The sequence below is a fragment of the Eubalaena glacialis genome, chromosome 6 (genome assembly GCF_028564815.1).
Source record: "Eubalaena glacialis isolate mEubGla1 chromosome 6, mEubGla1.1.hap2.+ XY, whole genome shotgun sequence".
Lineage (NCBI taxonomy): Eukaryota > Metazoa > Chordata > Mammalia > Artiodactyla > Balaenidae > Eubalaena > Eubalaena glacialis.
Window position 1 is genome coordinate 115217232 of NC_083721.1, and position 23958 is coordinate 115241189.

At 42.0% G+C, this 23958-nt stretch overlaps 1 protein-coding gene across 1 annotated transcript in view; it reads right to left on the bottom strand.

The window, feature by feature from the left end:
* Positions 1–23958, bottom strand: part of ARHGEF26 (Rho guanine nucleotide exchange factor 26) — a 140457-nt gene that overhangs the window by 116227 nt on the left and 272 nt on the right. Inside the window, exons 2-4 of the mRNA XM_061193533.1 lie at positions 22587–23737; positions 21179–21218; positions 17503–17648 (exon numbers count right to left, since the gene is read on the bottom strand). Coding sequence (XP_061049516.1) covers positions 17503–17648; positions 21179–21218; positions 22587–23666 — 1266 coding nt within the window. The 5' untranslated portion in view covers positions 23667–23737. The remainder of the gene's footprint in view (positions 1–17502; positions 17649–21178; positions 21219–22586; positions 23738–23958) is intronic.

The window sequence follows — 23958 nt, forward strand, 5'->3', positions numbered from 1 at the left end:
GTCCTCTCTCAAAAAAGAAACAAAGCAAGTAGGACAGGCAAATGGAACTGTTTACGGATGCCAATAATACCTGCATTTCTTTGTTCCTGCCCACAGGAAAGCTCTTAAGTGAGAGGTGACCATGAGAGAGATTTCGGTCAAGCCCATACCAGGCAGTGGCTTATAAGGCAGTGTTGAAAGTGAGTGATGACAGGCAGGCGTGCAGATGGGCGAGCAGAGGAGGACTTGGCTGGAGTCGCATAATTGACACTGACGCCGATGACACATAGTGAAGGCATGAGTCAGGAAGGGGCTGACGAAGGCAGAACAGGTCTGAGGGGCTCCTCTTGTAGAAGAGGACATCTGTTTGTAAAGGTGGTGCCAACATCTTTGCTGCCATTTTGTTTTTGCTTGTTGTTTTTGGAAAGTGGCAGATGGATAGGAATGATCACCTCCAAACAGTAAGTTCCTTAGAACAACACTGACACTGAAGTTAGTTTCTTAGATTGGCAATAAAATCTAAGCTGAGTAAAACCTGTTTTGGAAAAATGGATACTAAAGTGAACTAATAGGGACTTCCCTGGAGGTCCAGTGGTTAAGATGCGGCACTTTCACTGCAGGGGGCACGGGTTCGATCCCTGGTCAGGAAAATAAGATTCCACATGCTGCGTGGTACAGCCAAAAAACTAAAAATAAAAATAAAAAAATAAAGTGGACTGATGTTTTACATGAGATGTTCAAAGCACGCAGTGGTTCCACTGGACAGGAATTACCTTATATATAATATATATAATATATATAATATATGGAGGCGACCTGAGAAATAGGCACAGAATTACCACTGTTCTCCCATTTATCTATATCTCAAGCTTCCTTCAAGCAATAGTTTATACTTCTATTGCTTTTATTTTCCACTCTTCTGCCCATCTAGCCCGTCTAGTTTTAGTCAGAGTCTCTAGAGAGCACTTTCCTGACCTTTCCTGCTTTCTATGATATCTATCTGTGTCATTCATTTTCGCATTTTGTCCTACATTCTTTCAAAAACATCACTTAAACCTTTCATTTCTATTGTCTCCTAAACCAGCTTCTAAGTTCCTGCAGCGCAGGTACTGGTTTTCAGCTTGATTTGTTTGCCCCATCCAACACAATGCAGTGGAATACAAATGAATTTTGCAGTCAGATACCAGCGTTTTCAAGCTACAAGCTTATACCCTCTTAGTGAATAGCAAAATGAAGCCCAAGAATTTCTGATTGTCATCTACTTAAAGGTAACAAAACAGAAAGGACAGAATAGAAAATACCATAGTGCACTGCATGTATTAAGGGTAACTTCTGCTTTGTAAAAGCTTTTGCTTTGTAAAAGCTTTTGCTTTGTAAAAGCTTTTGTTTGAGATACACAGACATGTGCACCCATGAACACACGTACTGGCTTACAAGTAAAATGTATTTCTCATTATGTTAAGCCACTGATATAGACCATGGTTGCAATGTCAACTCCACCATATGTAAATTTACACTAGATATGTCGGTCATGTCACTTAACACTCCCACTCACCCTCAGAAGAAAAGCTGTTCTACTCAAGAGTTTCTGCAAAAGCAGCGGCCCAAGTGGCCACATTTCACACCATCATGCATCATGGAGGCCAAAGCTGATTGGAAAAGAGCTACTTAAGCCCCTGATTAAATAACAGTAAATGTTTAAGTGACCTACTTAAGTGGGGGGAAAGTGGCTGAGCCTATATGATTCTCTCTCAAGAAACTGACCTGGGGGGACCTCCAAGATGGCAGAGGAGTAAGACGTGAGATCACCTTCCTCCCCACAAATACATCAGAAATACATCTACATGTGGAACAGCTCCTACAGAACACCTACTGAACGCTGGCAGAAGACGTCAGACCTCCCAAAAGGCAAGAAACTCCCCACGTACCTGGGTAGAGCAAAAGAAAAAAGAAAAACAGAAACAGAAGAATAGGGACGGGACCTGCACCAGTGAGAGGGAGCTGTGAAGGAGGAAAGGTTTCCACACACTAGGAAGCCCCTTCGAGGGCGGAGACTGTGGGTGGTGGAGGGGGGAAGCTTCGGAGCCACGGAGATGAGCGCAGCCACAGGGGTGCGGAAGGCAAAGCGGAGAGATTCCCGCACAGAGGATCGGTGCCGACCAGCACTCACCAGCCCGAGAGGCTTGTCTGCTCACCCGCCGGGGCGGGCGGGGGCTGGGAGCTGAGGCTCGGGCTTCGGTCGGATCGCAGGGAGAGGACTGGGGTTGGCGGCGTGAACACAGCCTGAAGGGGACTAGTGTGCCACAACTAGCCGGGAGGGAGTCTGGGAAAAGGTCTGGAGCTGCCTAAGAGGCAAGAGACCATTGTTTGGGGTGCGCAAGGAGAGGGGATTCAGAGCACCGCCTAAACAAGCTCCAGAGACAGGCGCGAGCCGCGGCTATCAGCGCGGACCCCAGAGACAGGCATGAGATGCTAAGGCTGCTGCTGCCGCCACCAAGAAGCCTGTGTGCAAGCCCAGGTCACTCTCCACACCACCCCTCCCGGGAGCCTGTGCAGCCCGCCACTGCCAGGGTCCCGTGATCCAGGGACAACTTCCCCAGAAAACACACGGCACACCTCAGGCTGTTGCAACGTCATGCTGGTCTCTGCCGCCACAGGCTCACCCCGCATTCTGTACCCCTGCCTCCCCCCAGCCTGAGTGAGCCAGAGCCACCGAATCAGCCACTGCTTTAACCCCGTCCCATCTGAGCGAAGAACAGACGCCCTCAGGCGACCTACATGCAGGGGCGGGTCCAAATCCAAATCACATAACCGGATGCTGCCCTGCTCATAAGAAAGACAAGATCCATCCCCACCCATCAGAAAACAAGCACCAGTCACCTCCACCAGGAAGCCTATACAAGCCACTAAACGATCATTAGTCACTGGGGGCAGACACCAAAAACAACGGGAACTACAAACCTGAAGCTTGCGATAAGGAGACCCCAAACACAGTAAGTTAAGCAAAATGAGAAGACAGAGAAATATGTAGCAGATGAAGGAGCAAGGTAAAAACCCACCACACCAAACAAATGAAGAGGACATAGGCAGTCTACCTGAAAAAGAATTCAGAGTAATGATAGTAAAGATGATGTAAAATCTTGGAAATAGAATGGAGAAAATACAAGAAACGTTTAACAAGGAACTGGAAGAACTAAAGAGCAAACAAACAATGATGAACAACACAATAAATGAAATTAAAAATTCTCTAGAAGGAATCGATAGCAGAATAACTGAGGCAGAAGAATGGATAAGTGAGCTGGGAGATAAAATAGTAGAAATAACTACTGCAGAGCAGAATAAAGAAAAAAGAATGAGAAGAATTGAGGACAGTCTCAGAGACCTCTGGGACAACATTAAATGCACCAACATTCAAATTATAGGGGTCCCAGAAGAAGAAGAGAAAAAGAAAGGGACTGAGAAAATATTTGAAGAGATTATAGTTGAAAACTTCCCTAACATGGGAAGGGTAATAGTCAATCAAGTCCAGGAAGCGCAGAGAGTCCCATACAGGATAACTCCAAGGAGAAACACGCCAAGACACATATTAATCAAACTATCAAAAATTAAATACAAAGAAAAAATATTAAAAGCAGCAAGGGAAAAGCAACATAACACACAAGGGAATCCCCATAAGGTTAACAGCTGATCTTTCAGCAGAAACTCTGCAAGCCAGAAGGGAGTGGCAGGACATATTTAAAGTGATGAAAGGGGAAAACCTACAACCAAGATTACTCTACCTAGCAAGGATCTCATTCAGATTCGACAGACAAATTAAAATCTTTACAGACAAGCAAAAGTTAAGAGAATTCAACACCACCAAACCAGCTTTACAACAAATGCTAAAGGAACTTCTCTAGGCAGGAAACACAAGAGAAGGAAACGACCTACAAAAACAAACCCAAAACAATTAAGAATATGGTAATAGGAACACACATATCAATAATTAAATTAAATGTAAATGGATTAAATGCTCCAACCAAAATACACAGACCAGCTGAATGGATACAAAAATAAGACTCGTATATATGCTGTCTACAAGAGACCCACTTCAGACCTAGGGACACATACAGACTGAAAGTGAGGGAATGGAAAAACATTTTTCATGCAAATGGAAATCAAAAAAAAGCTGGAGTAGCAATTCTCATATCAGACAAAATAGACTTTAAAATAAAGACTATTATAAGAGACAAAGAAGGACACTACATAATGATCAAGGGATCAATCCAAGAATAAGATATAACAATTGTAAATATTTATGTACCCAACACAGGAGCACCTCAATACATAAGGCAAATGCTAACACCCATAAAAGGGGAAATCGACAGTAACACAATCATAGTAGGGGACTTTAACACCCCACTTTCACCAACAGACAGATCATCCAAAATGAAAATAAATAAGGAAACACAAGCTTTAAATGACACATTAAACAAGATGGACTTAATTGATATTTATAGGACATTCCATCCAAAAAAACAACAGAATACACTTTTTTCTCAAGTGCTCATGGAACATTCTCCAGGATAGATCATATCTTGGGTCACAAATCAAGCCTTGGTAAATTTAAGAAAATTGAAATCGTATCAGGTATCTTTTCTGACCACAACGCTATGAAACTAAATATCAATTACAGGAAAAAAACTGTAAAAAATACAAACACATGGAGGCTAAAAAATACACTACTAAATAACCAAGAGATCACTGAAGAAATCAAAGAGGAAATCAAAAAATACCTAGAAACAAATGACAATGAAAACATGACAACCCAAAACCTATGGGATGCAGCAAAAGCAGTTCTAAGAGGGAAGTTTATAGCAATACAATCCTACCTCAAGAAACAAGAAAAATCTCAAATAAACTACCTAACCTTACACCTAAAGCAATTAGAGGAAGAAGAACAAAAAAAACCCAAAGTTAGCAGAAGGAAAGAAATCATAAAGATCAGATCAGAAATAAATGAAAAAGAAATGAAGAAAACAATAGCAAAGATCAATAAAACTAAAAGCTGGTTCTTTGAGAAGATAAACAAAATTGATAAACCACTAGCCAGACTCATCAAGAAAAAAAGGGAGAAGACTCAAGTCAACAGAATTAGAAATGAAAAAGAAGTAACAACTGACCCTGCAGATATACAAATTATCATGAGAGATTACTACAAGCAACTATATGTCCATTTTAGGACAACCTGGAAGAAATGGACAAATTCTTAGAAAAGCACAACCTTCCAAGACTGAACCAGGAAGAAATAGAAAATATAAACAGACCAATCACAAGCACTGAAATTGAGACTGTGATTAAAAATCTTCCAACAGGCAAAAGCCCAGGACCAGATGGCTTCACAGGTGAATTCTATCAAACATTTAGAGAAGAGCTAACACCTATCCTTCTCAAACTCTTCCAAAATATAGCAGAGGGAGGAACACTCCCAAACTCATTCTACGAGGCCACCATCACCCTGATACCAAAACCAGACAATGACGTCACAAAGAAAGAAAACTACAGGCCAATATCACTGATGAACATAGATGCAAAAATCCTCAACAAAATACTAGCAGACAGAATCCAACAGCACATTGAAAGGATCATACACCATGACCAAGTGGGGTTTATCCCAGGAATGCAAGCATTCTTCAATATATGCAAATCAATCAATGTGATACACCATATTAACAAACTGAAGGATAAAAACCATATGATAATCTCAATAGATGCAGAAAAAGCTTTTGACAAAATTCAACACCCATTTATGATAAAAACTCTCCAGAAAGTAGGCATAGAGGAAACTTACCTCAACACAATAAAGGCCATATATGACAAACCCACAGCCAACATCGTTCTCAATGGTGAAAAACAGAAACCATTTCCTCTAAAATCAAAAACAAGACAAGGATGGTCCACTCTCACCACTATTATTCAACATAGTTTTGGAAGTTTTAGCCACAACAATCAGAGAAGAAAAAAAAATAAAAGGAATCCAAATAGGAATAGAAGAAGTAAAGCTGTCACTGTTTGCAGATGACATGATACTACACATAGAGAATCCTAAAGATGCTACCAGAAAACTACTAGAGCTAATCAGTGAATTCGGTAAAGTAGCAGGATACAAAATTAATGCACAGAAATCTCTTGCATTCCAATACACTAATGATGAAAAATCTAAAAGAGAAATTAAGGAAACACTCTCATTTACCTCTGCAACAAAAAGAATAAAATACCTAGGAATAAACCTACCTAAGGAGACAAAAGACATGTATACAGAAAACTATAAGACACTGATGAAAGAAATTAAAGATGATACAAACAGATGGAGAGACATACCATGTTCTTGGATTAGAAGAAGCAACATTGTGAAAATGACTATACTACCCAAAGCAATCTACAGATTCAATGTAATCCTTATCAAACTACCAATGGCATTTTTCACAGAACTAGAACAAAAAATTGCACAATTTGTATGGAAACACAAAAGACCCCAAATAACCAAAGCAATCTTGAGAAAGAAAAACGGAACTAGAGGAATCAGGCTCCCGGACTTCAGACTATACTACAAAGCTACAGTAATCAAGACAATATGGTATCGGCACAAAAGCAGATATATAGATCAATGGAACAGGATAGAAAGTCCAGAGATAAACCCACGCACATATGGTCACCTTATCTTTGATAAAGGAGGCAAGAATATACAGTGAAGAAAAGAGAGCCTCTTCAATAAGTGGTGCTGGGAAAACTGGACAGCTACATGTAAAAGAATGAATTTAGAACACTCCCTAAAACCATGCACAAAAATAAACTCAAAATGGATTAAAGACCTAAATGGAAGGCCAGACACTATAAAACTCTTAGAGGAAAACACAGGAGGAACCCTCTCTAACATAAATCACAGCAAGATCCTTTTTGACCCACCTCCTGGAGAAATGACAATTACAACAAAAATAAACAAATGGGACCTAGTGAAACTTAAAAGCATTTGCACAGCAAAGGAAACCATAAACAAGACGAAAAGACAACCCTCAGAATGGGAGAAAATATTTGCAAACAAAGCAACTGACAAAGGATTAGTCTCCAAAATATACAAGCAGCTCATGCAGCTCAATATCAAAAAAACAAACAACCCAATCCAAAAATGGGCAGAAGATCTAAACAGACATTTATCCAAAGAAGATATACAGATTGCCAACAAACACATGCAAGGATGCTCAACATCACTAATCATTTAGAGAAATGCAAATCAAAACCACAATGATGTATCACCTCAAACTGGTCAGAATGGCCATCATCAAAAAATCTACAAACAATAAATGCTGGAGAGGGTGTGGAGAAAAGGGAACACTCTTGCACTTTTGGTGGGAATGTAAATTGGTACAGCCACTATGGAGAACAGTATGGAGGTTCCTTTAAAAACTAAAAATAGAACTACCATAAGACCCAGCAATCCCACTACTAGGCATATACCCTTAGAACACCATAATTCAAAAAAGAGTCATGTACCACAATGTTCATTGCAGCACTATTTACAATAGCCAGGACGTGGAAGCAATCTAAGTGTCCATCGACAGATGAACGGAAAAAGAAGATGTGGCACACATATATACAGTGGAATATTACTCAGCAATAAAAAGAAACGAAATTAAGTTATTTGTAGTGACGTGGATGGACCCAGAGTCTGTCATACAGAGTGGAGTAAGTCAGAAAGAGAAAAACAAATACTGTATGCTAACACATATATATGAAATCAAAAAAAAAGGTTGTGATGAACCTAGGGGCAGGACAGGAATAAAGACGCAGACGTAGAGAATGGACTTGAGGACATGGGGAGGGGGAAGGGTAAGCTGGGACGAAGTGAGAGAGTAGCACTGACATATATACACTACCAAATGTAAAATAGAGAGCTAGTAGGAAGCAGCTGCATCGCACGAGGAAATCAGCTTGTTGCTCTGTGACCACCTAGACGGGTGGGATAGGAAGGTGGGAGGGAGATGCAAGAGGGAGAAGATATGGGGATATATGTATATGTATAGCTGATTCACTTTGTAATAAAGCAGAAACTAACACACCACTGAAAAGCAATTATACTCCAATAAAGATGTTTAAAAAAAAAAAAAAAGAAAGAAAGAAATTGACCTGGGTAGCTATACATGGAAGCTGAAAGGATAACATGAGGAGGGGCTGGACCACACTAAGTAACCTCAAGTCTAAGTTACAAGAACTCAGAAACTCTGAGTATGCAGGAGCTCTCAGGAGAGAAGACAAACCTGGCAAAAAAGGAAAATGAGCCAATTCATGAGAAGAAATAGCCAACAGGCCACTTCTGACACTGAGTCACATTCCTGGCCAAGTACCAGATAGAAATGTGGTTCCTGCTCTTCCAGAGCCCTGGGTACACATCCGTTATTTAGCAAAACTTGAGAGGCTCTGTTCCAGGTAACCTCAAGACCCTAAAGAAAACAGTAGGAGAGTAACCCTATTTGTCACTTCGGAGTCTCAGCTGCCTCAATATATAGTAGAGAAATAGTACCCGCTCTCATGGTATAGTCACAAGCTCGACATAAGCTGAGTGAAATGACCTAGTATAATCCCTGGTGCACAGTCTCCTCAGCAAACACTGCGTTAATAATTTAACTGTATGTAAATAAATTAATATCATGATGATCCAATGACAGGTCCCATAGCTACAGCTACCTGCACTGCCTGCTCACACTGAGACCTCAACCCCAGCTGAATATGAGTTGAGCAGACAACAACCATACTCCTTTGCACATAACCGCCAGAAGCAGGGTTTCCTGCCGCCCCAAATATGAACTACTCCACTTTTATGTTATTGCAGTTGGATGGGTAGCAGAGTTTATCTCCTACACTAAAGGGGAAAATAATCTGCAATTTCCTTTCACTGGCAAAAATACTTCCTTCTGCAGAAGCTGTCCATTGGCTATAGCCCTTATCCCCCCAGATAACCCTTATCCCCCCAGATAACAGATATACAGATAATAAATGCCATAATAATTGTAAGACTTAAGAGTACGGATTAATCATGTAGAACATCAACAGGCTATAAGTACTCTGGATAAATCAACCAAATTTGAGAAAAAAAAGTTTTTAAGCACTAGTTCCACATTTAAAGATTCAACAGTAATTTTGATGGTGACAATTTCTCTAATCAATCATCATGGAGACAAATCACTCTGTGGATATGGCTCTGATGAATAGCCCCATCACTGGACCAAGAGAAGAGACACCACAAGGGGACATCTTAAGGTCAAGAGGGCAGATACAAGAATCTAATGGATGATTTTCACAAGTGCAAGCTCAGTATTATAGAGCCTTTCCCCAGAGTTATTCAGAACTCCTCAAAGTAACCGAGCCTTCTTTCCTTTTACCTAATTACACTATATTCCTACAGACTCCTATTGTTCTTGAATGCATCCGTCTACCTCCCCAAAAGAAACACCAAGTGGGAGGCTGTAATTTAATTTGATTTCGTAGTATGCAAATACCTACCATAGGTAGTTCTAAACTATGAAGATACCAAGTTTCCTAATGTATCAAAGACATTTATTAAATCCAGGATGTAGCCAAACTGTCGAGAATTTTTCCTTTAAAATAAAAATTAAAAACAGCCTCCAAATAGCCCCAAATAGGAAACTTCCTGGCTGTTTTCCCCGCTGAGGTTTTTTGTTGTTATTTTCACTTATGGGATTAGGTTTTTGCCTTTACTCATTCATTTATACATTCACTCATAAATTCATCACATATTTACTGCAAGCCTACTATAAGTCAGGCAATGATGTGCTAGGAATAGGATAGGAAACATAACAGACAAAAATCTCTGCTTTCATGCAGATTTTATTCCAGTGGGAATAAATGGACAATTAACAAGAAAAGTAAATCACATAGTATGTTAGAGGAGTAAGTGTCAGGAAGAGGATAAGAAACGTTAAGGGGGTGGTAGTGAGAAAGTCATGTGGCTCTCTGGAAGAAGAGCTATTTACTGTAAGCTGAGGAGACAGCAAGTGCAAAGGCCCTGAGGCAGAGTGCACCTTGTACTGGAGGAACATCAGTGTAACTGAGCAACAAGCATGGGATGAGTCCAGAGAGTAACCAGGGGCCAGAATACACAGCCTCACTGGCCCCTGTAAGGCTTGGCCTTTATTTTGAGTGGAGGTAAGAAATAACTTGAGGGTTCAGAACAAAGGGACAATATCTCAGTACATTTTAACAGGATCACAATTCAACAATATAACTATATAGCTGCTATACAGAGAAGAGACCAAAACGGACCCACGTAGATGCAGGGAGTTGAGCTGGGAAGCAATGGGGACAATCCACCTCCACAGTGACAGGGTGGCAGCAGAGAAGTAGCTCTATTCTGAAGTTCCAGGCAACAGACTTTGCATCAAGTCGGAAGTAGGTTATGGGAGAAAGAGAAGAGTGAGCAAAGGCTCTAAGGGTTCTGACCTTCACAAGTAGAAAATGGAGTCATTATTTGCTGAGAAAAAGAAGAGATTATGAGAGAAGCTGATTTGGGTGGGATAGAAGGGAGTGATCAGAAGTCAACTTTTGGAAAGGTTAACTTTGAGATGCTGGTTAGATACCAGAAACAAAGTTGGATATCCTTGTCTGACGCTCAAGGAAAGGTCCAGTCTAGAGACAGAAACTTGAAAGTCATCAGAGTAGATGATGTATTGAAAGCCACAAGACTGGATGAGATCACCAAGGGAGTGCAGATAAAAGAGGAGCCCCAAGGATGGAGCCTCTGGACCCCCCAACAGGTAGAGGCTGGAAGAAAAGAGATCAAGAAGCTGCAGGTGCACTGACTTTTTCTCAAATCCTCTGACCCTCCATCACCCCGAAGGGTCTGCATAGCGTACGTGATGTTTTCTCTGCTTGGGACTCCTCCAGCCTGCACCCGCCCCTCTAACAACAACTCTGACCTGACACTTATCTGGTAGCTGGTCAGATGGCAGCTCTTGTCATCTCCTTTGTCACCTTCCCTTGACTGACAGCATCTTGCCCAGACAGGTGCCCTTCCCACAGGCTCTCAGAGCAGCACAAGCACGTCCTTCACAGCACTAACACAGCAAGTCTGCATGTCCATGTGGGATAGTTTGGTGTCTGTCTTGCCATTCAGGGTGTCAGTAAGGACATGAAAGCAAAGTGGAGTCTGTTTGTGCTCTATCCCCACTGCCTAGAAGAGGGCCCTCCATAAAGACTAGGGGAATCAAGGAATCATTCATCAATCTCTCTCATCAATTTCCTGCTCAATGAAATAAGACCCTCTTTGTCTGGGTCCCAGGTCCAGGTTTCCAGTTGGAACACCTCCTTTTGTACTTACACCAACCAATACGAAACACCCCCGTGCTCATGTCCTCCCACTTTTTTGGAGCACCTGTCTCTTCCGATCCGTACCTGCCCTCAGGGCCTGAGGCACACACACACCCACATTTTCACAACCCATTGTTCTCTCCGGAGAATCAACAATATAAGTATTGGCACATCTACCACTCCATTGCCCTTTGCTTACTAAGCTCCCACCAGAGTAGTTTTTTTCTCAATCTCTCTATATTTTTCAGAAGGGGTTACAGCTCCACCATCACTAGAATTCAGAAAAAGAAAAACTTCTAGAGGTGACATGAACAACATGGAAATGTACTCAATACACAGGGAGCTACAGTGAGGTATCCCCAGTATTTGGAGATAAAGTCAAAAGAAAAAAATACTCCCAAACTGAAACTGAAAAAAACAAGAAGTATAAACTAGTTTTACACATCTACTTGTGTGTGCATTTTTCTAAAGAGAAGGTCCACGGCTCACAACTTTTACCAGATTCTCAAAGCAGGTATAGCTCCCCAGAAAAGAAAGATGGCGAAATGCATATCCATCCTATAGCCTAACCCAGAGACTAGAAAGAACACTGAAGATCATCGTGTAGAGACGTGAAATGATTTATAAGACACACTGTTCAGGAAAAAAACAAGTTGTAATAGCTGCACAGTGTATCATTTATGTAAATGCATGTAATCTTTATTTTTTCCTTACATGTATATACGTGGATTTCAAGAAGAGCGTTACCAAATTGAGAACAGCGTTGCCTAGAGAGAAGGCGAAAGAGATTGGGACTGCAGATATGATCAAAAGAGACTTTGGTCTCATCTGAAATGTTTAATTTTTTTTCATGGAACATGTGCTATGTATTGCTTATACAGTCAAAATCAATTTTCAAAAATGTTGAAGGAACACCACAATCTAATTGTACTGAAATGACAAGAGTATATATAACAGAGCCCGCTCCCTGCCCCAGGCTAAGCAGATCCCAGCTCCAGCCCTCTTAGCTGGACCAGGATCTCTGCTGGGGCTCCCAGGCCCAGGCACATGGACCTCCAGTTCTGTTTATAAAGATACAAACACTCCAGGAGACCTACTCTCCAACTTAACAGTGTACACGAGTACACGTCTAAAGCCCTGACTGTTTACATTGTGAGTACCAAAAGTAAACCAGATGTGAAAAATGGGAATGTTTTTTCTATTTTTTAAACATAAAAGATAGATATGATAAAAGGTATTAATCACCATTTAAGGTAAAAAAATAATTTTATGAGACTGCTATGTTGCAAAAATGTAAATGGAAAATTCTATGACTCAAGAGATTATTTTAAGCAGCAACTCACTGAACAACTGAAAATTAATTCAGACAACTGTGAAAATGTAAGGGAAAAGGATGAAATTGTCGATGACCTCTAAATGCATTAAGCATTTCTGCAAACAGAAGGATATTCAGATTTATTACATCTGTTGAGCTCTGATTTTCAGTAGAAAACAGTGTCTTTCACAATAAATGTGGTGTAGATTCTAAAAGAATAAGTCCCACCAAATGGAACTGCCAAAGACTCCAAAGTGTGTCACATTTTCAACTGAATGAAATTACATTTATAATCAAATGGCCATTTTTCAAATCGCCCTTTCTCATTTGGCAGTTCCAGAAGGTCAACCAGAGCAAACTATGTGTGTCTTTAGGAGCTGATTCCAGAACTCAAAAGACCAAAGTCCTAATTCTAGATATGAACCTAGTTAGCCACACTAAGGACAGCTGAAGACGTACTTTAAAGAAAACATAAAAAACCAGTTCCAGAATAGAGTTTAAAATTTTTGAGCAAACTGAAGAAATATTCAAAATGATTTAAGATTACTGATAAAGCCACGTGTCAGCAAGTATAAAGGAAGAGTCCAGTAAGAGGATGACTATAGTAGGTGTATGTCAGGTGACTGCATTCGGTATTGAATCCAAGTAGAAAGTTTGCCTGTGTGCTTGTTTTTGCCTCTGGAGCCTGAGCACCCTTGTCAAAGGTACCTGGGGTGTCAAGGAGGTGGAAATTACACAAACACACCCCATGGCAAACAAATGGGGTCAGGGCATGGCTGGCAAGTGTGGCTTTGGGGCTGTCACGGAACTTAACAAAACAAACACCGGTTTCGCAACTGTCATTTTTTAGTCCAATGCATAGCACGTGATGGGGGAGGGGTCAAGTCATGACAAAAGCAAAAACACTCCAGTCAAGATTTTTTATTTTCAGTAATACTGTAAATCCTTCCGGGATCCCATTAAAGGATGAAACTGATTAGAAACCTGAAGCTCACTTTGCATGGAGGACTCAGCTGCTACCCACCTAGCACTAACTGTAGCAGGTACTCAGTGTTCTATCCCACACTAATAATACAATCAATATTTTTCTTCAAACCCACAAGCTTTGCCCAGAGATCCAAGAACTGCTGTCTTAGTCCTCACGATGCCATTTTAGGTGATTTGCTGGGCCATTCACCTGTGTATGGCAGGTTCCTTTGTCTCTGGGCACAGATCTCTGGGGGACAAAAATGACTTTTCAAATTGAAACCTCAAATTTCTTCCACTTATGATCCACTAAAACCTGGAAAGCATGATCATCTGTTTCTCATATATTAGTGTTCCCCAAGGCCTGAAGAGCAGCATAAAGTTATGTTCCCTGGAATGAAGAAATCCTGTATTTCTGATGAAGAATAGATCGATATCCTCTGACAATCAAGTGAAGGAAGAGTAAGCCTGGCACCGTCTGATGACAGTATGGAGCCCAGGTTGTGTTCCTGACGATGGAGAACACCCCACTTCTACATGGAGATCCCGTCAGCAAAGCCACACTGCTACACACATTCACCACTAAGTCACTGTAATCCAACTATGGAAGCCTAGACTTTCTCTATCCTATGAAGGCCCAATTAAATGCCTCTCTAACTCAGTTCTAATTCTCCCTCATTCCTAGGTGACCACAATGCTACAGTTAAACCTGTCCCAACACCATGCACGGAGAACCACCTTTCGTAGTTGTCCAATGAAACCAAAGGAGACACATCATAAACAAACACACTAAGACAAATTACATACAGACTGCAGGCTTCAGGACCTTACACAACAACCAGAAATGACTGCAAATTGCGGCTCTTCTAAAGAGTCTCCTGCATACTGGATGCTCGTTACAGTCAACCGATAAAAGTTTCATCACCTCAGGAGGCAGTCACATGTTGGCAACAAAGATAAGAGATTTTTACAAAATAAAACAATCAACAGCAGCTAATGCACAGGTGTGCTCACACGCACCCCTCCCAAGTAGAAAGTCAAGGTAGATGCTAAATTGAGACCTAACCCTTTGCCAGAAAACCCCTTGTCCTATTCCCTTTCTGGGATCAAGGCCTTACTCGAGGAAGAGTTTTGTGTTAAAGACAGGATGGGGACTACCCTACCTATTTGGTATTATTAAAAGTTAAGCATGGAAAGATGATGGAAAGTTGAAGTGTTCCAAAACCTGCCCTAAACGCTGTAGCCCCTTTACAAGGAGAGATCAGGGCACAAGGTCAGACAGAGAAAACGGAGGTGTCTACTCTTTACAGAAAACATCCTGACATTTTTCAGAATTCATGAAGCCTCTTCTCTTTAGGGTCCTAACTGCAACCTGGATATTTACTAACTGCTAGGCTTCTAAAAAAGTAATCGCTGCTTTCTGTTGTTTTTCCTAAAAGCCAGAGCTGCTTGCAACTTTTTAGTGGGTAGAAAACCCACGTGGGAAGGACAGAAGAGAACTTCAGGACAGTGATGACCCCTGGGGAGGAAGGAAAGAGAAAAGGACTGGAGAGGAGGATGGTTAACTGAATCTGCCTCAAAAAACAGAAGCCTGAAATAAATATGTTAAAATGTTAACATCTGTTCAAGCTGGTACCTGGATGGCAGGTACCTGGAAATCTATTACACAAACTTAAGTTTTAATTTTTCTACATGCTTGAAGTACTTTATAATAAAAAAAAATTAATATGTTTTAAAAGTGAAACAGAGACGCAAAAGGCACAAAGAAAATGCAGGCTGGTGCCCAAGTGATGCAAAGTGGCAAAGTCCAATCATGCTGCTTTGATTAAATGTAATTGCCACCAACACAATAAATACACACAAGCCTCCTGGGAACACTCAAATCCAAGATAACACACGCTGCAATTAGAACCCATTTTATAGCTTTACATTTTATCACCAGATAGTCTTCTGATATCAACCTTGTTAACAAAAGGCATATCAGCACATTGATCCTTTGCCAAATAAAACACATGCCCATATTTGAAGTTGTACTGAAGGATATGTAGTATTATTTCAATGTGCATTTGTTAATCTAAATGAAAGCCAAACTCCAGGAGGCATAAATATGGCAGCCTGGTTTTTGGTACTAAAGTTAAGTTGGAACAGAGTATAAGTGACACAGAAGTACACATTTTTGTTTAGCATTCAAAGAACAACAGAAGGATTTAGGCCTGTGCTAACAAACGCAGCTGCTCTCCCAGAGAAAGAACTCAAAAAATCCACAGTTTTCTTCTTGAGGATCTTCTACCAAATGGTCCATACCAACAATGGAATGACAGCCATTTAGAGCCACCTTGGCCTGTGTGGGCCTTGTCACCAGTTTTTCCAAGTATCTACATTGGTATATAACACCACAAGATCATCAGATTAGGGAATAAGGCTACCAGTATGCCGGTTCTGTGGACAGATGATACCACCTCACCACTGCGAAATTCATAGAAGCATCACGGAAGTTGCAAACTGTTAGCACAGGAGCCAAGTCTGGCTCATAGATATTGTCGGGCTCATACAACATTTTTTAAAACTTGAATTAGGATAATACTCGTAAAAATCTGGCTTTCTGTATTCTCTTTTTTAAATATCAGAAAATACTGTCACACGGGGCTGGTTTGAACTAAGTGTCCGCTGCTCAATTCATACAAGGCCTATGGACCAGAGTCCCCGCCACTCCCCATCACCTACACTCACCAGCATCACTTATAACACTACTTGCTCTGCCCCTGTAGGCATTTTAATCTGTGGCATAACACTAAGGGTGTCACACCGTGGGGGGACTGGAAATACGTAACTTCTCCTTAGAACAAAATTAGGGGGTGTGAGAGAGACAGGAAGAAAGGGCTTGGTTTCTAGAATTCTGAATTCCAACACAGGGCAGAAGAGGGGAGGAAGAGCCTGAGCCAGAAGTCATCCCCATTATCAACATGCACCCATTTCCACGGTCAAATTTATGAGCGCCAACATATACAACTTCTTCACTTATGTTGACGGGTTCCCTAAATACATGAGATTCCTGACTCTGAACAATGCTCATTTCGGTTTAAGAGGGAATCGCTTCTGCTCCCATATTGCCAAAGGTCTCACAGAGCTGCACTGGCCTGTTTTTCATGCAATACTCCTACCACCCAAGCCAGCTACGGGAATTCCTTCCTACTTGGTAATGCATCAGATGTCCACAAATGATGTACCCAAACTCACATCAAGTAAACTAAGCATCACACTGTGACATTGTTAAGCCAGGAGGAAAAGAAATTACGGCTAAAAACAAAAGATGTTTGATGCAGAGAGGAGAAATTACTCATCCACACAAAAGTAAGTGTCACTCGCAAACAAAAGATGCACACAGGGAGATAGAACAGAATGCCATTCATTAACCATTTTCAAGAAAATATAAATGTGTCCCTATCAAATGAAATTTCCAAGGAAGAAGTGTAATAAGTTCCTTGTTGTGCGTAGGTACATAGACATATATCATACATATATATATGTATATATAGCCATAATTACGGTAAAGCTCAGGATAAATTAAGCTACCACTACATACACACTCCATAAAGAAAACAAGAAAAGATACTGAGTAGGAAGAGTTTCCAGAGTCCATAGTACATCAGTCTTTTATTTTATAAAAACCTGATAAATTTTCCTGATCAGAACTGTCAAAGTTCATGTTCTCACTAGTGCCTGCAGAGTTTCAAGAAATACTTCACAATCTAAAAAGAAGAGTCTTTCTCCTTAGGGTTACAGGATCACTGGTAGAAAAAATTAAAACCACAGCCAGGCATAATGTCCACAACTTGGTCTTCTCACTCCCACAGATAGAAAAAGAGAAGGTACACACTCACCGCAGAGAGTTGGCTCCACGTGGACCTCAGTGGCTTATGGTGAATCACAATCTTTTCGTCTGATTTCTGTTCTTTGGGCTCCGACTCTTCATCAGAGTCAATGTCAAGGGCCTTTTCTTTGTAGTTCTGATACAGAACAGCGTTTTCTGCAAGAAAACCAAATCCTACATGTCACTAACTGCCCCCCATCATGATGCTACTTGTTCTAAACAAACATCCGTATTTATACGTATACGATGTTTGGTCTCCAGTTAAACAAGAGACAAATGGATTCTGTCACTGAAGAGTCATTACCAAAAAGTGATTTTCTCACTCACACAGCTCTATCCCCAATTCATCTGCAGGGGAAGGGGAAGGGCCCATACATGAAATGCCAACTGAAGCAGAGTTTCCATGTCTCTGTCCGCTACCCATGAAGGTCATGTCCCGTTACATCACTGTTTTTTAGGTTAAATTGAATTTACACCCTTTTATTTGTCTATCTATTTAACAAATATTTACTGTACATTCACAATGTGCCAAGGGCTGAGAGTAAATAGAAAATGAAAGACACTTCCCATGCCCTCATGAGCTAAAATTTTAATGAGAAAAATAGTCAAAGTCATTCATTCATGTATTCATTCAACTGATATTTAGAAAATGCCTACTAGACGCTAGCAACCGCTAGGCACTGGGGATACAGCAACGAACAACAACAGAAAAAGATAAAAATCTCATTCTTCGTGGAGCTGACATCAGAGTGAGGAGAGAATGACAATAAATAAACAAGTAACTTTTATAATATATCAGATGCTGATAAGTACCATGGAGAAAAATAAAACAGGGAAAGCAGGAGCATGTTACAAGGGGTGATACGTAGATTTTAAACAGGGTGGTTCAGGAAGCCCTCACAGAGGTGACATTTAAGCAAAGATCTAAAAGAAGTGAGGAAGTAAGCCACCTGTACAGCTGGGGAAAGAACATCCCATCAGAGAGAACAGCAAGTACAAAGGCCCTGGGGCAGGAGTCTGTTTGGTGCATCTATATGTACAAGGATCAGCAAGGAAGCCTGTGTGGCTGGAATAGGGTAAGGGAGGGGAGAAAGTATAGGAGTTGGGGGTTGGGATGACTACAGGGCAGACTTGCCCCAATGTCATTGAAAGGACTTTGGTTTTTTTACTCCAAGTGAGAAGGCAAGTCATTTTAGAGTTGAGGACACAATGACCTTGCACAAATACATACCCACAAACCGAAAGATTTACATACAGGGGCTCTGAGAACAGACTGTCAGCAGGATATGATCTAGTCTGGGGGTCAGAGAGGTGTTAATGAGGAATATCTTAAGATCTGAAAGCTGAGAAACTACAGAGCTACAGAAAAAAAGCACATGTAAAAGCCCTGAGGCAAGAGGACATATATTACCTTAGAAGAACAAAGGAAGGTCATTCACTGGAGTATGGGTGTCTAGCGGACAAAGGGTGTAAGGTGAGTTTAGGGGGAAGAGCCAGACAGTCCAAAGAAGCAGAGTTTTGCAGGCAATGTTAAAGAACTGGATTTTATCCTGAGTCCAAAAGGACTGAGTTTCTTTCATACTGTAAGGGTTGTATTTTATCCCGATTGCAATGGGAATCCACTAAAAGGAAAAGACTTTATTAGACTGGAAAAGCAAAATATTGACTACTAAAGGGACTAATTAGGATGCTACTGAAGTGGTCAGTGAAAGACAATGGAGACTTGGGGGGATGGGCTGGATATGGGGGTCAACTGGCTATGGTGGTAAGGATGTTTCCTAGCTCTATGAGTCCAACAATGGAAAAGCAGGAAATGGGAACTCCAGAAGAGATTCACCTTTAGAGGAAAGATTATGAGTTTGGTTTGGGACATACTGAGTTTGAAATGCTTTTCCCACCTACTGAAGCCAGCAAACATCTGCCTCATCTCTCAGCATGTTCCATATGCACCATTACTAAAGCAATACTGGAATCTATGCAAGATTTTACTGTTCTCTGATTGTTCTGAATATGTAAAGCAGATTATGAGGGTACAGACTTGAGTTCTCCCCACCTCTGTGGTGTCCTTTAAAGTACTTAGTGTGTGGCACAAAATATACGCACACATTGTTGATACACATTCATTCATTCTCACAACAACATGGGCAATAGTATTATTAGCTTCATTTTACCCAGGATGAGACTGAGGGCTCAGTGAAGTTAAGAGGCTTGTTCACTGTCACTCAATAGATGAGTAGAAGCAGGACAGGAACTCAGACCCCTGGTTCCAACATCACAGGTTCTCACCACTCTACCACACAGCTTCCTGACTTACATTCTTGTTAGTCATTAACTGTAAGGCTCCTGCATTCCTCATGTACATATATGTGAAAAAGAATTTCTAGGTCATCATATTTGAGAAGAGACGAGAGGGTGCACAGAAACAGCTCCTTGTAAAAGGAAACAACATAAAACTAGTTGTAATGAAGGTCTGTCCTCGGACTTCAAGAAAGCTCGACATGTTTAACCCTTTGAGGCAAAGGTCCCAAAACCACTATCAAATTCCAGAAGATGCAAAGCATCTCTCAAAATCGATATTGGATAGATGCTCTGTTCACTGCACAGTCATAACGGGGGTATAAGAGGAAGCAAACTGGACTAAGAACCAGATCTCTGTCCTAGCCCTGGCTGTGTGAAAGTGCACAAGGTACTAAACTCTCCGAGCTTCCAGGTTCCTCAATTATAAAATCTGAATTTATCCCAGCCAGCTAAAGTACTGTATCTGGGTTTCTTCCTCATAGAGAACAGTCTTCTAAGATTGGTACAGTAAATACACTTTTATAAACTGGTCATGTTTAAATGATCCAATGAGAACTGATTTTTATAAGAATTATATAGGGAAATGTTTTGTAGTCAGCCAAGGTGATATAATTCTGGGTGGTTTTACCTTAGATTTACTTGTAGAGGGGCATACCCTTCTTCGTTGCTCTTTAAAGGTTGGGAAATCTTAGCATTTCAAAGCATGACAGAAAGTAACTACCCTCACCTCCACCACACTCCCCCAGCCCTACAAGCACTGCACCTGGGGCTTCTCCCTTTGTGCTCTTCCAGACCACTGACACTGGATCCATCTATTTACATGAAGTCCGCTAATCTGATTAGGGTTTCAACACCTGGTGAAAGCTGCGTTTATTTTTGACATCCTTCACAAAAATATTATATGGGTTCGAAATTCTTAGGAGTATGTTTCTGTCAGCCAGGAGAGTTAGATTTCCCCCAAATTGAAACTGGATTAGGAAACAGGAAGTCAGAAATGATATTAAAATGTAGAAATATGGGGAAAAGAACATTAAGTCAAAGGAAATATGACTTAAGATCTAAATGCCAAACTTAATATTTAACTAAAGGGCTAGAGCTTGCCCTTACTCTTTCTCTACTTTTTGAGGGAGGTGGGGATGGAGCCAGAGTAGAGAAGAATTAAAAATCCCAGAACATTGGTCTGACAAAGTCATCTGCTTACAAAGAATGCCATTAATCTTACTCACTGCTGGTGAATTTAGCTTAGTGCAGAGCTCTGTGCTGTATAATTTGTGAAGAAGTTGTACATTTTTCTCATCTTGTGTTTTTGTAACTTCAGTTGGATTTCAACTTATAATTGATATTCCACATTGAAACAGCAATAAAAGTCTGGAAAATCAAATGCTTACCTTCCCCATCAAATGTTCCTTGTTCTTTCAGCATTTTCTTCTAAGAAACAAGAAAAGCAAAAAGAGGAAAAGCAAAGCAAACTATGTATGAGTGACCCAAACAGAAAATACAGCTATTTTAAGAAAAAGTATTTTTTTTGTTATTACATTCATTAGGTTTCCAAAGGCATACAGCAGATGATCCCTGGAGTAGTTCACTCATATGACTACTACAACTCACTAAAAAGGTGAAACAAAATGTACAATATCCCCCATGCTCTGTCAATACAGCTTGAGAATCCTCAAATGACCAGTAGTACAGCTTATTTCATTACTCATGATTCACCATCACTGTTAAATTGAACTTTGCTATACTTGCAGAGTTGGAGGGGAAAAGAAAAAAACACATAAAATGTTATGGAACTTCTTTAAGGCCATGGGATCTAAAATAAAACAGGCTTGCTTGTGTATTACACATGTGACATTTATATAGACTCTCTGATTAATCAAGAAAAGATGTGGCTGCCAAAATGAATTCCTGCCCGATTGCTGAGATCTGTCTTGCGTCTGGAGAAGACAGCACATGCACACTCCAAAATCTCCTTCCCTAGTTTTCCCTATTTCTTTATGTCATATTTAGTCATATTTTAATGAGCACAGCTCCTAGGCCTTTATCTGGGAGCAACACCACACCATTCACTCGAACCTGAAGTTTTCAGCTACCAACTTGTTAAATGCACTCAAGGATTAAGTGGGCACAAAATGGGAATAAGACACAACCACAGGCAGCGCGGTGAGAGAAACCAGAAACAGCAAAGATGACAGACTATGTCTTTTGTGATCTGGCAACTGACTTTTAAAATTCACATTTTACCTGAATGGTATTTAGTATGTGATCACCACCGAAAAAAATAATTCAGTAATTAAATCATTAGTGTAAGTAATTAAAATAATCAATAGGCCCAAGGGAAATCAGTTTTCCTGCATCAGCTGTGATGAATCAGCAACGAATGACTGACATTTCTAAACAAGCACCAGGCAGGGCAACCACATAATCAAGAGTGCAGATCCACGCCTGCCCACCATCCCCTTTTCAGCTACCTGTATTAAAACTGTTCGGGGCTCACTCAGCCAATACTTAATTTTCTGTATTTTTTTTTCCCCATTTGTCCCCCACTTTTTGCCCGAACTTAGAAAATTAAAACAATTAAGAGTTTTAGTTTCTCCCATGAAGCTGCATTAACCTGGGCTGTGCCTGCCAGCAACAGAATGGGCAAGAGATAAATGTGCACGGGTCTGATCAACAAACAACAGAATTAAAAAAGAACAATAACCTCTGGTTTCCTCTCTGCCCCTCCTCCCCACCCCCATCACCTTCACTTGTGGCTTAGTGAACGCCTAACTTGCAGACACTCTTGCCCATTCTTACCTTTATCCTTCCCAGGCTGGAAAACTTCTCCTTGTCTTCCATCACTGCTTTCAGAATAGGCTGGGACATTCTGTTCTTCTTCTTCGAGGTGGTAGGACTGTCAAAATCAACGCCACTGACCACCGCCCTGCGATAGGACGTGGACCTCAAGCCTCTCCGCAGAGACCCCGGACTGTCCAAGTCGTTCTCCGCCTCGCCCTCGTCCTCTGCGGGGCCCAGGGGCGCTCCAAGGCCTTCCACCATGCTGCGCACCTTAAGCAGTCTCTTGTGGGGCTCCACATTCTGACTGTTGGATTTACTTATTTTAATTTCCGAGGCCAGGCTCTTCGGAATGATCTGCTGTTTCCCCACTTTGAGGGCGGCGGGGCTGTTTGTGCTCAAAACCACTGAAGGATTCTCCAGGAGCTCGTTCTCCTGTGAGGGAAGCCTTTGGAGGGGGAGTTTCTGCTCCAAAGACCTTTTGTGGGGCGCGGGAGAGAGTCTCGAAGGTCCCCGCTCAGGGTCCTTAGCCATCTGGCCGGACAGCGAACGGGCGCCTGGGGAGGCGGTATTTGGGGTAAGCGCATTTGCAGCAGGCGAAAGCAGGGGGCTGGCGGGGAATCCGACCCTGTCCCCCTCGGGGCTGCAAGGGCCAGGCGCATGAGGAGTCCGCGGGCGGTGCAGCGGCTGCTGCGCGAGCGAAGTCGCAGTGCCGTTCGCTGGGGATTTGGGGTAGCCGCCCGACGCCGCTCTAGGCTCCTGGGGTGACTTGGGCCGTCGAAGCCGAGGAGAAACAGCCCTGTACTCCGGGGAGACGGTGCTCCCATTGGTCACCAACCTCCGATGGGCGCACAGAAGCAGGGGGCTCCTCTGGATCGTCCTGCCGTCGGAGGCGGTGGGCACCTGGGCCGGAGTCTGCGCCGCGGGGAGCGTCCCTCGGTCCTCTACCGGGAAATCCGTGATCAGCAACCCGCTGGGGCTCTGGTAGGACTGGGGCCTCGGCTTGCTCCGGCCCATCAGCTGGGGCTGAGGGGCTGAACGCCTCCGCCACAAAGTGGTTAAGCTGTTGCTGGAAAAATCTACTTCGCTCTTGCCGTCCATAGCAGAGCCTCGGGCGTCAGCCCCGGGCGGGGCGGGGGGGGGGGGGACGGACAGCACCCAGTGAGTCTTGCCTAAAGAGGAAAGAAGTCATGGAACTTTGCCGCCGGACAACCAGGCACGCCTTGCAGACACGCGCGCTCTGAGCCCGGGGATCACCCGGCTGCCGCGCGGGACACAACTGCGCGTCAATTACCCGCCCTTTCTGCGGCAAAAACTGCGCCCACCACGCCGAGCAGTCCAGTACAGAAATCTGGGCTGTGCCCTGGCGGATTAATCCTATCACCTCCGCGTC